General features: G+C 64.0%; 2 protein-coding genes across 8 annotated transcripts in view; one reads left to right on the top strand and one right to left on the bottom strand.

The window, feature by feature from the left end:
- Positions 1–181: 181 nt before the first annotated feature.
- On the top strand, positions 182–3,382 carry LOC111141600 (SLC2A4 regulator). Of its 3 annotated transcripts, none has more exons than XM_022494271.1 (7): positions 182–363; positions 1,240–1,331; positions 1,768–1,955; positions 2,028–2,128; positions 2,222–2,474; positions 2,559–2,650; positions 2,743–3,382. In XM_022494271.1, exons 2-7 carry the CDS (start codon positions 1,274–1,276, stop codon positions 2,852–2,854), a joined length of 804 nt encoding a protein of 267 aa, XP_022349979.1. In that variant the 5' UTR covers positions 182–363; positions 1,240–1,273; the 3' UTR covers positions 2,855–3,382. The 3 variants fall into 3 exon arrangements, with proteins under 3 accessions (XP_022349979.1, XP_022349978.1, XP_022349977.1); XM_022494270.1 differs by having other exon boundaries at positions 2,219–2,474; XM_022494269.1 differs by having other exon boundaries at positions 248–363; positions 2,052–2,128; positions 2,219–2,474.
- A 133-nt stretch (positions 3,383–3,515) lies between these two features.
- LOC111141919 (zinc finger and BTB domain containing 46) overlaps positions 3,516–10,989 on the bottom strand; it is a 56,435-nt gene continuing 48,961 nt past the window's right edge. For all 5 annotated transcript variants that reach the window (XM_022494765.1, XM_022494764.1, XM_022494767.1 and 2 more), the window contains 2 exons: positions 10,609–10,784; positions 3,516–6,921 (listed from right to left, as the gene is read on the bottom strand). In XM_022494765.1, coding sequence (XP_022350473.1) covers positions 6,547–6,921; positions 10,609–10,784 — 551 coding nt within the window. In that variant the 3' untranslated portion in view covers positions 3,516–6,546. The remainder of the gene's footprint in view (positions 6,922–10,608; positions 10,785–10,989) is intronic.

Genomic DNA, 10,989 nt, shown 5'->3' with positions numbered 1-10,989 from the left:
CCCGGCAGGGCCGGGCAGGGCCGGGCAGGGCCGGGCGGCCCCGGGAGCAATTCCCGCCGCGCCGCGCCGGGGGCGGGGCCGGGGGCGGGGCCGCGCCGTCCCCACCGGCCGCAGCCGGTTCGGGGGGCGGGTGCGGAGCGGATGGGATGGGGGCTGGGAACCCCCGTCCTCCGCGCCGCTGCCTGCGCTGAGCCTGCCCCTTCCGCAGGGCCCTGCCGTGGGCGGCGGCTTTGCGGGCTTGGAGTTCGTGCTGCCTCGGGAGCCGGAGCCGCGGGCCGCCGACCTAGGGGCCCCGGGGACGTGGGCGGGGGCGGCGGTGGGGCCCCCGAAGCCGTCGGCGCACATCCCGGTGCCAGCGCAGAGGTGAGCCAGGGTGCGGCGCGCCAGGCCGAGGTGGGCGTGCGCACACGTGCGCTGGTGTGCGCAGGGGTGGTGGGTGGGGCGCAGGCACGTGCCTTCTTGAACCCCACCCCACGGGGCGTGGTGGGCTTCGGGTAGGGTAGGTCAGGGCCCCTGGCATGGGGTTTCTGCCCCCTTCCCCAACTCTCCAGCGCTGGAGGAGTGGAGCAGAAATTATCAATACATTGTGCCCCTGGTGCCCCCCAAGCTCTGGGGGCCAGAGTTTAGAGCTGGGAGGGGCCCCTGTCAGTCTCTGTGCACTAGAGCCTGCTCGCTGTTGTGAGGCCGACGGTCCACAGGGCTTCTGACTGCCATCTCTTAGCCCTGCCTAGAAGCGGGGGTGCCCCACACCCAAAGCTTCTCAGGTAGAGGCAGGCTCTGGCCTGGCCTGTCGGGGCCTGGGGACCGGCTTGCGCTTGGAGCCCAGTCTCTCCTGGCGGCCGCTGGCTGTTCCCTCCCTCCCAGGCCTGGCGCAGGCCCACAGCTGCTGTTGCACAATCGTGATTAGTGTGGGGGGAGGGCTGGCCTGGCCTGGCCCGCGCTGGGCCAGGGGGTGGGGCCTCAGACCCCTGTCCAGCTCCTGGGCCTGAAGGACCCACCATGGAACAAAGCCTGGGCGGCAGAGAAGTCAGGCTTCACGGAGACCCCAGCCCAGGCGCTGTTTCTGCTGGTTGCTGGAGATTTGGAGCTGTGTAACCAGAGCTGGGGGTGGAGACGGGCCTCTAGCCCAGCGCCTGGAGGGAGGGAGCTGGTGAACCCCCCCCCCCACACACACAGTGCCCAGGCCTGCGCGTGTGCTGGGCCAGGGGAGGAGCCTGACACCACCCGCACCTCTTCCAGGGCCCCCGCCGGACAGTCCCGACTGGATGAAGTCATGGCTGCAGCTGCCCTCACAAGTCTGTCCACCAGCCCCCTCCTGCTGGGGGCCCCAGGTGAGACTGTGACAGGCGACCTGGGTAGGGAGGGCAGGACCCCTGTCTCTCCAGGCCCCTAGAGTTGCCCGCGCCTTGGGGCAAACAGAACCCCTTTGCCTGGTCTGGCACCATCTACGTAGGTCTCTTGAGGCCCAAGACAGACATCAGGACCCCCGTGCCTCTGACTGAGGCCAGAGCCAGTGTCCCAGGCCTGTGGGCCTGGGACCTGTCTGTTCCCCCCCGCTGGCCAGGCATCTCCCCACATGGGATGTCTGTGTACCTGTCCCCGTGCCGGGAAGGCCGGTCTGCAGGCGGTGAGGGCTGGCTGCTCCCGGCCACTGCCTCCTCCAAAGGACTGTGCTCTCAGGCTCAGAGTGAAGGGGCCTGTGGGGGCAGCTCCCGCAGTGAAGCCTGAGCCAAAAGTCCTACCACGGGTGCTGGCGTGTCCCCACAGAGCCTGGCCCGGAGCCCTGGAAGGAGGCCCTGGGGCGGCCCCGGCACAGCTGCAGCAGCAGTGGCAGCAGCGGAGACTGGGGCTGGGACCTGGCCAGTGACCTGTCCTCTCCATCTATCCCCTCGCCCCCGCTGCCGTCTGAGGCAGCCCATTTCCTGTTTGGGGAACCTGCCCCAAGGAAGAGGAAGGTGAGCCTGAGGCGGCCCTCAGGGCGGGGTGGACGTGGCGGCCGGGCCTGACCACCAGCCCTTGTCACCCAGAGCTCAGTGCAGGTCCTGTTCCAGTGTCTGTGGAAGCGGTGTGGGAAGGTGCTGAGCACGGCCTCCGGGATGCAGAGACACATCCGCCTGGTGCACCTGGGGTGCGGCGGGGCTGGCCGGGGGGGGGGGGGGGGGGGGGAGGCCAAGCCAGGCGGGACGAGGGCTGCAGCTCCCACCCACCGTGTCCCCAGCAGGCGGCAGGCGGAGCCAGAGCACAGCGACGGGGAGGAGGACTTCTACTACACAGAGATGGATGTGCTGGCCGACGGGCTGTCCAGCCTGTCCCCCGCATCCCCCACGGCCTCCGCACCACCCGCCTTCCCCCGCCTGGACCTGCCAGAGCCCCCGACCCTGTCCAGCCTGCTGCGCCCGCTGGCCCTGCCCCCGGTCCCTGTGCTGAGTTCTGGGGCACCCCCTGAGGTGTGCCGTGGTGACGACACCTACCAGGTGGGTGAGGCCACAGGCAGCCGCTCTGGGTGAGTCTCAGGGTGCTTGGGATGGGGGAGAGGACACAGCTGTGTCTCCTTTCAGGGCTGCCTGGCCCCCATCGGCCTGGAGCCACAGCCCACCACTGTCAGGACCTGTGTGCCAACCCTGCCCTCCAAGCTTGGTGCCAACCCGAGGTGCGTGCGTGGGGAGGGGCCGGGGCAGGTGTGCGGGGGAGGGAGGGCGCGGAGCCTGGCATCAGCCCGTGTCTCCTCTGTGTCTCCCCTAGGAAGCCGCGTGGTGACGCCAAGAAGTGCCGGAAAGTATATGGCCTGGAGCGGCGGGACCTGTGGTGCACGGCCTGCCGCTGGAAGAAGGCGTGCCAGCGCTTCCTGGACTGAGCGCCTGCTGGTGCTGCGGCCCGCCCACGGGACTCCGCCGGGAGGAAAGCAACCGCCACCGCCTCCAGCCCTGGGCTCTTCCCGCCACAGGGTCTGCTTCTTGATGGTGGGGAAAGTTGGTGACCCTGGACCCCCGAGGCTTGGGGGAGGTCCCACCACTCAAAGTGCCTCTGAAGAAACCAGCCTTTTGCACTAACCCTCAGTGGCTGGCCCCTTGGCCCGGGGTCCCTGGGTGGGGGGTGCCGCCTGCCCTGCCTGCCAGCCCCCGGACTTGTCGGGGCCACGTGGGGGCCGGCCTCTGATGCACTTGGAGGGGTCCCTGCGGGGGGCCACCCGCCCTGCCTGTCAGCCCATGGACTTGTGGGGGCCGGTCTGTGATGCACTTTGAGGGGGTGTCGTGGGGGCCTCCCCTGCCCACACTTAACCCAGTGGTTCCAGGGAGTGACGTTTGTGTCGTGTTTGCGAAGCTCAGGTGTCTCGAGTCTGGGCCGCGCCAGGCAAGGAGAAAAATTAAAGATTTGGGTTTTTCCAGAAGTCGTGTCTGCATCCTGCGGGGGGCGGGGGACGGAGACCCTGCCAAAGGCAGGGGTGGTGGGTGGGCAGACCCAGGAGGCCCTGACACAGGAGGAGGGGCGCCGTGAAAGACTCAGGAGGCGTCCGCTCGAGCCGCAGTTTCCCAGTTTATTGGAAGTGGAAGCTTTGCAAGAAGGTCGAAACTAACCCGTCACAGGAAGGAGGGCCCTGGGCAGGCCCAGAGCGGCCACTGCAGACGGGAAGGGGCTGTGCCCTGCCCTGCGGCTGCGGACTGCAGCGGCTGCGATTTTCTGCCGACCGATCACAGACGTCTCTTCTCCCAAACAGTAAACACATCTCCAGTACAAACACAGGCGTAGGGTAATCACTATAAAGTGGGTATAATATAGATTGTCCCCAAGGGGGGAAGAACAACAATTTTCAAACACTGCCCTTGTCTGTCTGTTTTGCTTTTGTTGACAGGTTGAGAGCATGTTGGAAAAATAAATATTTAGGAAAAGCGCACACACAGCGCCCTCACTACAAGGAGTTCTGGAAGGGACACACACAAAACACAGTATAGAACCCAGAAAATAAAACCAACCAGTAAGTATGGCTTTCTTAAGCATCGCACACGTCACAGAATGAGCGAAAATAAGATCATCTTTCATCATATTGCAAAAAGTTCCAGTTTTTGCATTTTCTCAGAGTTTCTTTTCTAAAAAGGAAGATGTGCAAAGTCGGAAGGAGTAGCTGTGTCTCGAGTCGAGGTCCCTATTCAGTCCTGGCAGTGTTACGACTGTTTCCCAAAACCCAGAGTCCAAACATACAACCCGGTCAGGATCCAGAGCTTGATACAAAAGTCCTATGGGTTCCCTGTCCCCCCCACCACAAAGAACTCACCACTCAACGCACTGCATTTTCCACTTTGGTGTTGCAAACACCAAAATACAGACAGACACGAACAAAAAAGTACAAAACGTGAAATGTAATCTACACATTTTTTTCCTCTTCATAAAAAAATATTTATTAGGTTTAAACATTGATTTAAAAAAAAAAAAACAGTCACGTAAAAAAACCCTTCATCACACGTCTTTTCCCTCCACGCCTCCTGAGCGGGGCGCGTTCACCTCCACAAACCGGCCAGCCGCCCGGCGCACGCCCGGCAGACTAGGTGGGCAGGGGTGGGGCCCTCAGTCTTCCAGTACAGTGTTGGTTTTAAGGAAGAAAATGCCCCTGTGGCACTGACAGCGACCCCCCGAAAACGTCAGCAAGGGTGGTCCGGAGCAGGGAGCGGCGGGTCAGAGAGAGCGAGATGTCCTGAGTGCGAGGCAGAGGTGGCCCAGGGTGTGGGCGGGAGGGCCTGAGCAGTGGAACCAGTACAAAACCCAGAGACACTGTTGGTAGCAAAGGTCTGGTTTCCAAATACATTTGTAAGAAAGGAGGTCTGTTTAGAAAAGGGGTCAGAAAGTCGGGGAGGTACACAGTTCTGAGGGCCCCGTGAGGGGTGCACCCCAGGGCCTCACTGGTGAAAGGCAGCAAGGGAAGTGTGTCCCAGAGCCCTGCACTGGCCTCGCCACTTCCATGTCAGGAAGGGCGGGCTTCGTCCCCACGTCCCCACGGAGGATAGGAGTGCAGGCGGCCCCGTCCGCGCCCTCTATCTGGGGGTGCCTGGCTCCCCAGCAGCCACCCCGGGCGAGCACTCCAGGCCACCACCGGAACCCAAGTTAGGGACTCGTGGGATTCTCCTGTTTACACCTAAAAAGAATAGATGTGACTTGGCGGCCAGCCGCATAGCAGCTGACAGCCGTGGACAAAGAGAACAAGAACACGGTCTTCAGCAGGGGCCTCCGCCAGGCGGGCGCGGGACGGAATGTCTGAGTAGAGAAGTGAGGTTCCCGGTGGACGGGCGGGAAGGGGACAGACCAGGGTGGGTCCTGCGGCCCAGGGGACGGTCCTCCCAGCGGGGCCCTTGCTTTTCACTCAGAAAACACCGGAGTGATGAAGAGGCGGTGAGCTCATCTCCAGAGACAACGGATGGACCGACAAGCGGAAGGTAAGACAACGCCAGGCTTCGTCACGTCAGAAAAATAATGCCAACGACATAATTGTATGCAACTACCTCAAATACGTCTCCGACGACTTAAAAAGTTTGGTTACCCACGCGGGGAGGTGTGAGCAGCACGTGGCAGTCAGGTCCCCACCCCCACTGTTAGCAGCAACAAGGCAAGGGCACCCGGGGGTGTGAGCGGGAGTGGCCTGGCCAAGACGGCGGGGCCGAGGGGCCGAGGCCGCCCCGGGCTCCCCAAGGAAGTGCGGAGCGGAGAGCCCGGGCGCCCCGAAGGGACCTGAGTGGCCGGCAGCGGGGAGCTCTGAGCCCTGCGCCAGAGGAGCGTGGCACGTCGGTCCCCACCCGGCCACCTCCACGGGAAGATAGCACCTGGGAGGCCTCGGCCTGGCCGGGGCTGCTGCAGCTGATCGACGGGAAGCACCAAAGCCCAGAGGCGGGAGGGCCCCAGGGCTTCCTGGACACTGGGCCTGGGTTCCGCGAGGAATGGCCACAACTGCGGCAGAAGCTGTGGCGGTGGCCGTAGGCAGTGACCAGGCTGCTGAGAAAGGGCGAGCAGAGCAGGGGGTGGGGGGTGGGGACTCCAGCTCTGGACATCGGATGTATGCAACACCTTCCTTAACGTCCCTTGGACCTGTGGCCTCGGGGACGACGCTCAGGACCCCGACCTGCCCCGACCATGACCTGGTCATCTGGCCATCGTGCGTCCTGAGGCCTGGCTGGCCACATGGGCTCCCTTGATGCCCTGGCCACACGTACCTGCCGGGGACCCTCCCTTCGTCCCCGCAGACACGAGGGAACGTGTGCTCTCCCTCTGCTCAAACCCACCCTGTGCCCCCCAACGTCCTGTTCGGTCCTGGAGCCCCGACTCACTGGGGTCATGCCTGCCTCAGAGCCCGCGGGCTTCCGTGTGTGTCTGGGGGCAGGAGCAGAACAAAGGGGGGTCAGCGTGGTCTGGCCCCAGGTGAGAGCAGATCCCTAGGGAAACACACGTGCACACGCACACACACACACGCACGCACACACGTGTGCACACACACACGCATGGTGGAGGGGTGGCATGGCCACGGCCCCACCCCCAGGAGGGGTGGCAGGGCCCTCACCCCGCGGCCTAGGAGATCCAGGAAAAGTCCTTGTCGGGCGCGCCCGGGGGGCTGCCGGGTCCCGGCGGTGAGTCCTCGTCCTCCTTCTCGGCCACCAGCAGCGCATCCTCGTGGGCCAGGCCCACCTCGTCCTCGTCCTCACACAGCTCCTCCTCGCCCTCCCCCCGTGGGTCGTCCGGGTCCTCCAGGTAGGGCCCATCGCCAGGGAACAGCTCAGGGGAGCCCTCAGTGCCGCCGCCGTCCAGGGGCCCGGCCACACCTCGGCCCGCGCAGTCAGCACACACGCCGTGACGCCGTGAGCCATGCTTGATGCCCACGCTGGCGGCCGACATGAACACACGGCTGCACAACTTGCACACGTACTTCTTGTCCTTGCTGTGGACCTGCGGGGGAGGGGTGGTCAGCGCGGGGGGATGGGCAGTCAGTGCAGGGGATGGGCAGTCAGGGGGGATAGGTGGTCAGCGCGGGGAAGGGGGAGGGGGTGGTCGGTGCAGGGAGCAGGAAGCTGCAATTTTAATTCCTCAGGGTTTTCGGAGTCTCTGGCGTCCAGAGCACTCAAGTAAATGAAAATACAGCGAGTGGTGTCAGGGTGGGAAAAGTTCGCTGAGCTGCGTCTTCCTCCACACCCGGAACACACCCTCACCAACGGGTCCCTGTCCTGGGGGCTGGGCCCTTAGAAGGGGCCCCTTCCCCGTCCTGGCCGGAGGGCTCCTTGTCGCCCAGCGCAGGGGCTCCACAGGCAGCCGTGAACGGTCCCCGCCCACGGAGACCACCGCTCCATGGTTCGCGGCCGCCCAGCGTCCACTGGCTGGGTCCCCACACGTCCTGAATCTAGAAACGGAGCCTCAAACAACGCGGTCCCTGGAACCCTCCCGTTTGTCTCTTCCGTTTGTTCGATTTTCCAGCCAGGGCCCCCTCGACCCTCCCCTCACAGAAGCTGTTCTGAGAGCCGGCCAGGCTACGCCGGGGGAGGCAGCGTCCACGGACGCCCCTCAAGACCCAGGGCTCCCATGCAGGGAGCCGGGGGCTGTGCCAGGATGGCCCAGAGCGACAAAGGCGTCGCGGGGAGCCCCTTGGCCGGCACCAGATGGTCGGGCACCTGTCCTAACAAGCACATGGAGGAGAGAGGGAGGCTGTGGGCACCGTGGCAATCCAGGGCTCGTCCTCAATGGGAGGCCGCTCCTGAGACACCCCCCACCCCCAGCCCCTACCCCCACCCCCCTCCAGAGGACTCCTGGCGCGGCTGCCCCAGTCCCTCCCACTGCACGAGGACGCCGAGTGCCCCTACTGCCACCTGCTGGCAGACGCTCAGCAGCTTCTTGGGGTCGGGGCTCCCAACAATGAAAGGGGAAGACACAGAGCCTCTTCTCAGAAAAAGGCAAACCTGTACACATTTTAAGTACATTTTCAGGGATTTATGTTCCTCCCTGAAGCCCAAGCAGGACCCCAGGATGGAAATCTTGCCCCATCCCAGGCAAACGGCAATGACCACGCAGAGCCTCCGACAGGACCGTCTCCTGCAGCAATAACGTGGTTTTGCTAGGGAAAGCCGTTGCAACCTGTGGAGCCACAACCTCCAGCACCTGAGTGTGACCAACCAGCCACCGTTCACCTCCGAGTAGGACAGCGTGGGCATCGGCGCATGTGTCCCCCCAAGTTTCCGTGATAACGTGAGCCTCTGTGGCTCTCAGGGTGGGCTCCACAGAGGGGCCGCATGGACGAAAGGCCAGCTCTGCAGTCGGAGGCATCAAGTCAGCCGCAGCGACTGCCTCACAGACCTGCCGTCCAGGCCGGGGCTACCGCTTCCCCCGCTGCTGGACCCCATGGCAGGGGTGGGGGGACCCTGCAGGCCAGGCCACGGGACATCCCTCGGTCAGCTGGGCTGGGCCCCCCTACCTCTTGGGGCTGTCCCCCCTCCATCTTTGCTGCCTGACTTCATGGGAGCCTTCCCAGGTGTCCTCACCCCCAAATAAGAGCCCCCACTGGGCTGGAAAATGAAACAACACGCTAGTAAGGTTGCTCCGTGCAGAGAGCCAACGGGGGGTCCAAGCAGAGTAAATCTGGATGCGACCCCAAAGTGAGGCAGAGCCCCCCACGCACCCCAGATGGACACACACAGGCAAAGACCCCACTCGTCCACACGGCTCCCCTCACCAGCAGCCAGGCCTGAGGGTGTCACCCGGCCCTCCCCCAGCCACCTGCTGCCCTTGCGCTAGGGCACCCCAGGTCCCCCCTACCACGGCCAACACAGCCCTCCCATACCTCCTGGGGGTTCTCAGCATGCTTCAGGGTCAGCCAAGTCTGTGCCCTGAGGACGACTCCTGACACCTTGCAGATTCCCAGACTCATGACATCACCGTGATGCCCTCTCCCGGCCCCTGTGGCACAGGCTGAGGGCTCTGGGCATCTGTCACCCAGGGCCGCCTCCACTGCGTCAGCCCTGCAAACTCCAGCTGGCCCCACTCTCAGCCCTGAACCCTGCCTTGAGTGTGAGTCTCAAGAAGATGACACTGTTGGGGCACCTGGTTGGCTCAGTGGGTTAAAGCCTCTGCCTTCGGCTCAGGTCATGGTCACAGGGTCCTGGGATCGAGCCCCACATCGGGCTCTCTGCTCGGCGGGGAGCCTGCTTCCTCCTCTCTCTGCCTGCCTCTCTGCCTACTTGTGATCTCTGTCTGTCAAATAAACAAATAAAATCTTTAAAAAAAAAAAATCTTAAAAAAGAAAAAAAAGATGACACTGTGCACAACCTTGTGGTCCAGCCCTTGCCCCCATGGTTCATCTCGCCTGCCCAAGGCTCCCTTGCCCTGCGCGTTTTGGCAAATCTGCCTCCGTGTTTCAAGGACGACCTTCTATCACTCCTTGACCGAGTAAATGCATCCATTCAGCACCTGCCGGCTGGGTGCCACCACTGCCAGGTAACCCAACACTTACAAGGCCGTGGGGGAGCCGGGGGGTCCCACCATGACTTGGAGCCGGGGCACTGGAGGAAGTGACGTGGTGGGACACGAGGGGCCCAGGGCAGGGGTCCTGGCAGGGGAGGAAGCACTTGCCAAGGCCTGGCTGGAGCTTGCCAAAGCCAGGCCGAGCTCTGGGGCTGGGGGTGCTATGGCCCACCTGCTTTCTGGCCCAAGTCTCATGGGGTGGAGCTTCTCAGGAAGGGTGGGGGTCAACATGGCTCCACCTACTCAACTGGCCTTCCCCCTGCAGAGCAGAACCTGCTTTAGGGCTTCCCATGGCCTTCTGGGCACCCCGCATCATCATCCCAGCTTCCTGGACCTCTCAGCCCGGCACAGAGTGGGCCCAGCTGACCCCATGAGGACCCCACGCTAACTACCCTCCACTGACCATCATGCCAGCCCCATGCCGACCCCGTGACAACCCCATGCCGACTCCATGATGACCCTGTGACGACCCATGCTGACCCATGCCGACCCCGTGACAACCCACGCTGACCCATGCTGACCACGTGATGACCACACTGACCCCACGCTGACCCATGACAATCTATGCTGACCCCAGGCCTACCCCGTGCGACCCTGTGGTGACCCATGCTGACCCCATGCTGACCCCAGGTCCACCCCATGCTGACCCTGTGACGACCCATGCTGGCCCCATGCTGACCCCGTGCTGACCCCACGATGACCCATGTTGACCCCACGATGACACCATGCCGACCCCATGCAACCTTGTGACGACCCACGCTGACCCCATCCCGACCCGGTGATGACCTTATGACAACCCATGCTAACCCCATGCTGACCCCGTGATGCCCCACACTGCCCCATGCTGACCCCGTGATGACCCACGCTGACCCCATGCTGACCCTGTGATGCCCCACACTGCCCCATGCTGACCCCGTGATGACCCACGCTGACCCCATGCTGACCCCGTGATGACCCACGCTGACCCCATGCTGACCTGTGATGACCCACGCTGACCCCATGCTGACCCGTGCCGACCCTGTGACGACCATGCTGACCCTATGCCGACCCTGTGATGACACATGCGACCCCGTGCCGACCCCGTGTCGACCCACGCTGACCCCACGCTGACCCCCCGCCCCCACTCACCAGCGTGTGCCGCTTCATGTGCTCGCGCCGCGTGAACTTCTTGCCGCAGATCTCGCAGGGGTAGGGCCGCTCCCCGGTGTGGGAGCGCATGTGGCGCTTGAGGATGCACTGGTGCATGGCCGAGAAGCTGCAGTAGGGACACTTGAACTTCTTTCTGATCACCGTGAACTCGTTCACTGGAAGACAGCAGACCCGCGAAGTCAGTGAGCCGCCCGCCCCCGCCAAGCCCGCCCGGACGCCCCCATGAGGCCCGCGCGTCCCACCGAAGGTCGGAGGCCGCTGCTTCCAGCACCGCCGGCCACGGGGCCGTGAGCGTCCGAGACCCCGTGAGCGCCGCACACACCGTCGGAACGGAAAACGACAGTGTGATGACACGTGAAG

Source organism: Enhydra lutris, unplaced genomic scaffold (assembly GCF_002288905.1).
Source record: "Enhydra lutris kenyoni isolate GAN:26980312 unplaced genomic scaffold, ASM228890v2 scaffoldscaffold6, whole genome shotgun sequence".
Classification (NCBI taxonomy): Eukaryota; Metazoa; Chordata; class Mammalia; order Carnivora; family Mustelidae; genus Enhydra; species Enhydra lutris.
This window is presented reverse-complemented; position numbering and strand designations above follow the sequence as displayed.

Coding starts and splice junctions, on each gene's coding strand:
- LOC111141600 (XM_022494270.1), top strand. CDS start 1,274: ATGGCTGCAGCTGCCCTCACAAGTCTGTCCACCAGCCCCCTCCTGCTG. Junction 1,332..1,767: donor CCTCCTGCTGGGGGCCCCAG/GTGAGACTGTGA, acceptor GTGTCCCCACAG/AGCCTGGCCCGGAGCCCTGG. Junction 2,475..2,558: donor GTGGTGACGACACCTACCAG/GTGGGTGAGGCC, acceptor GTCTCCTTTCAG/GGCTGCCTGGCCCCCATCGG.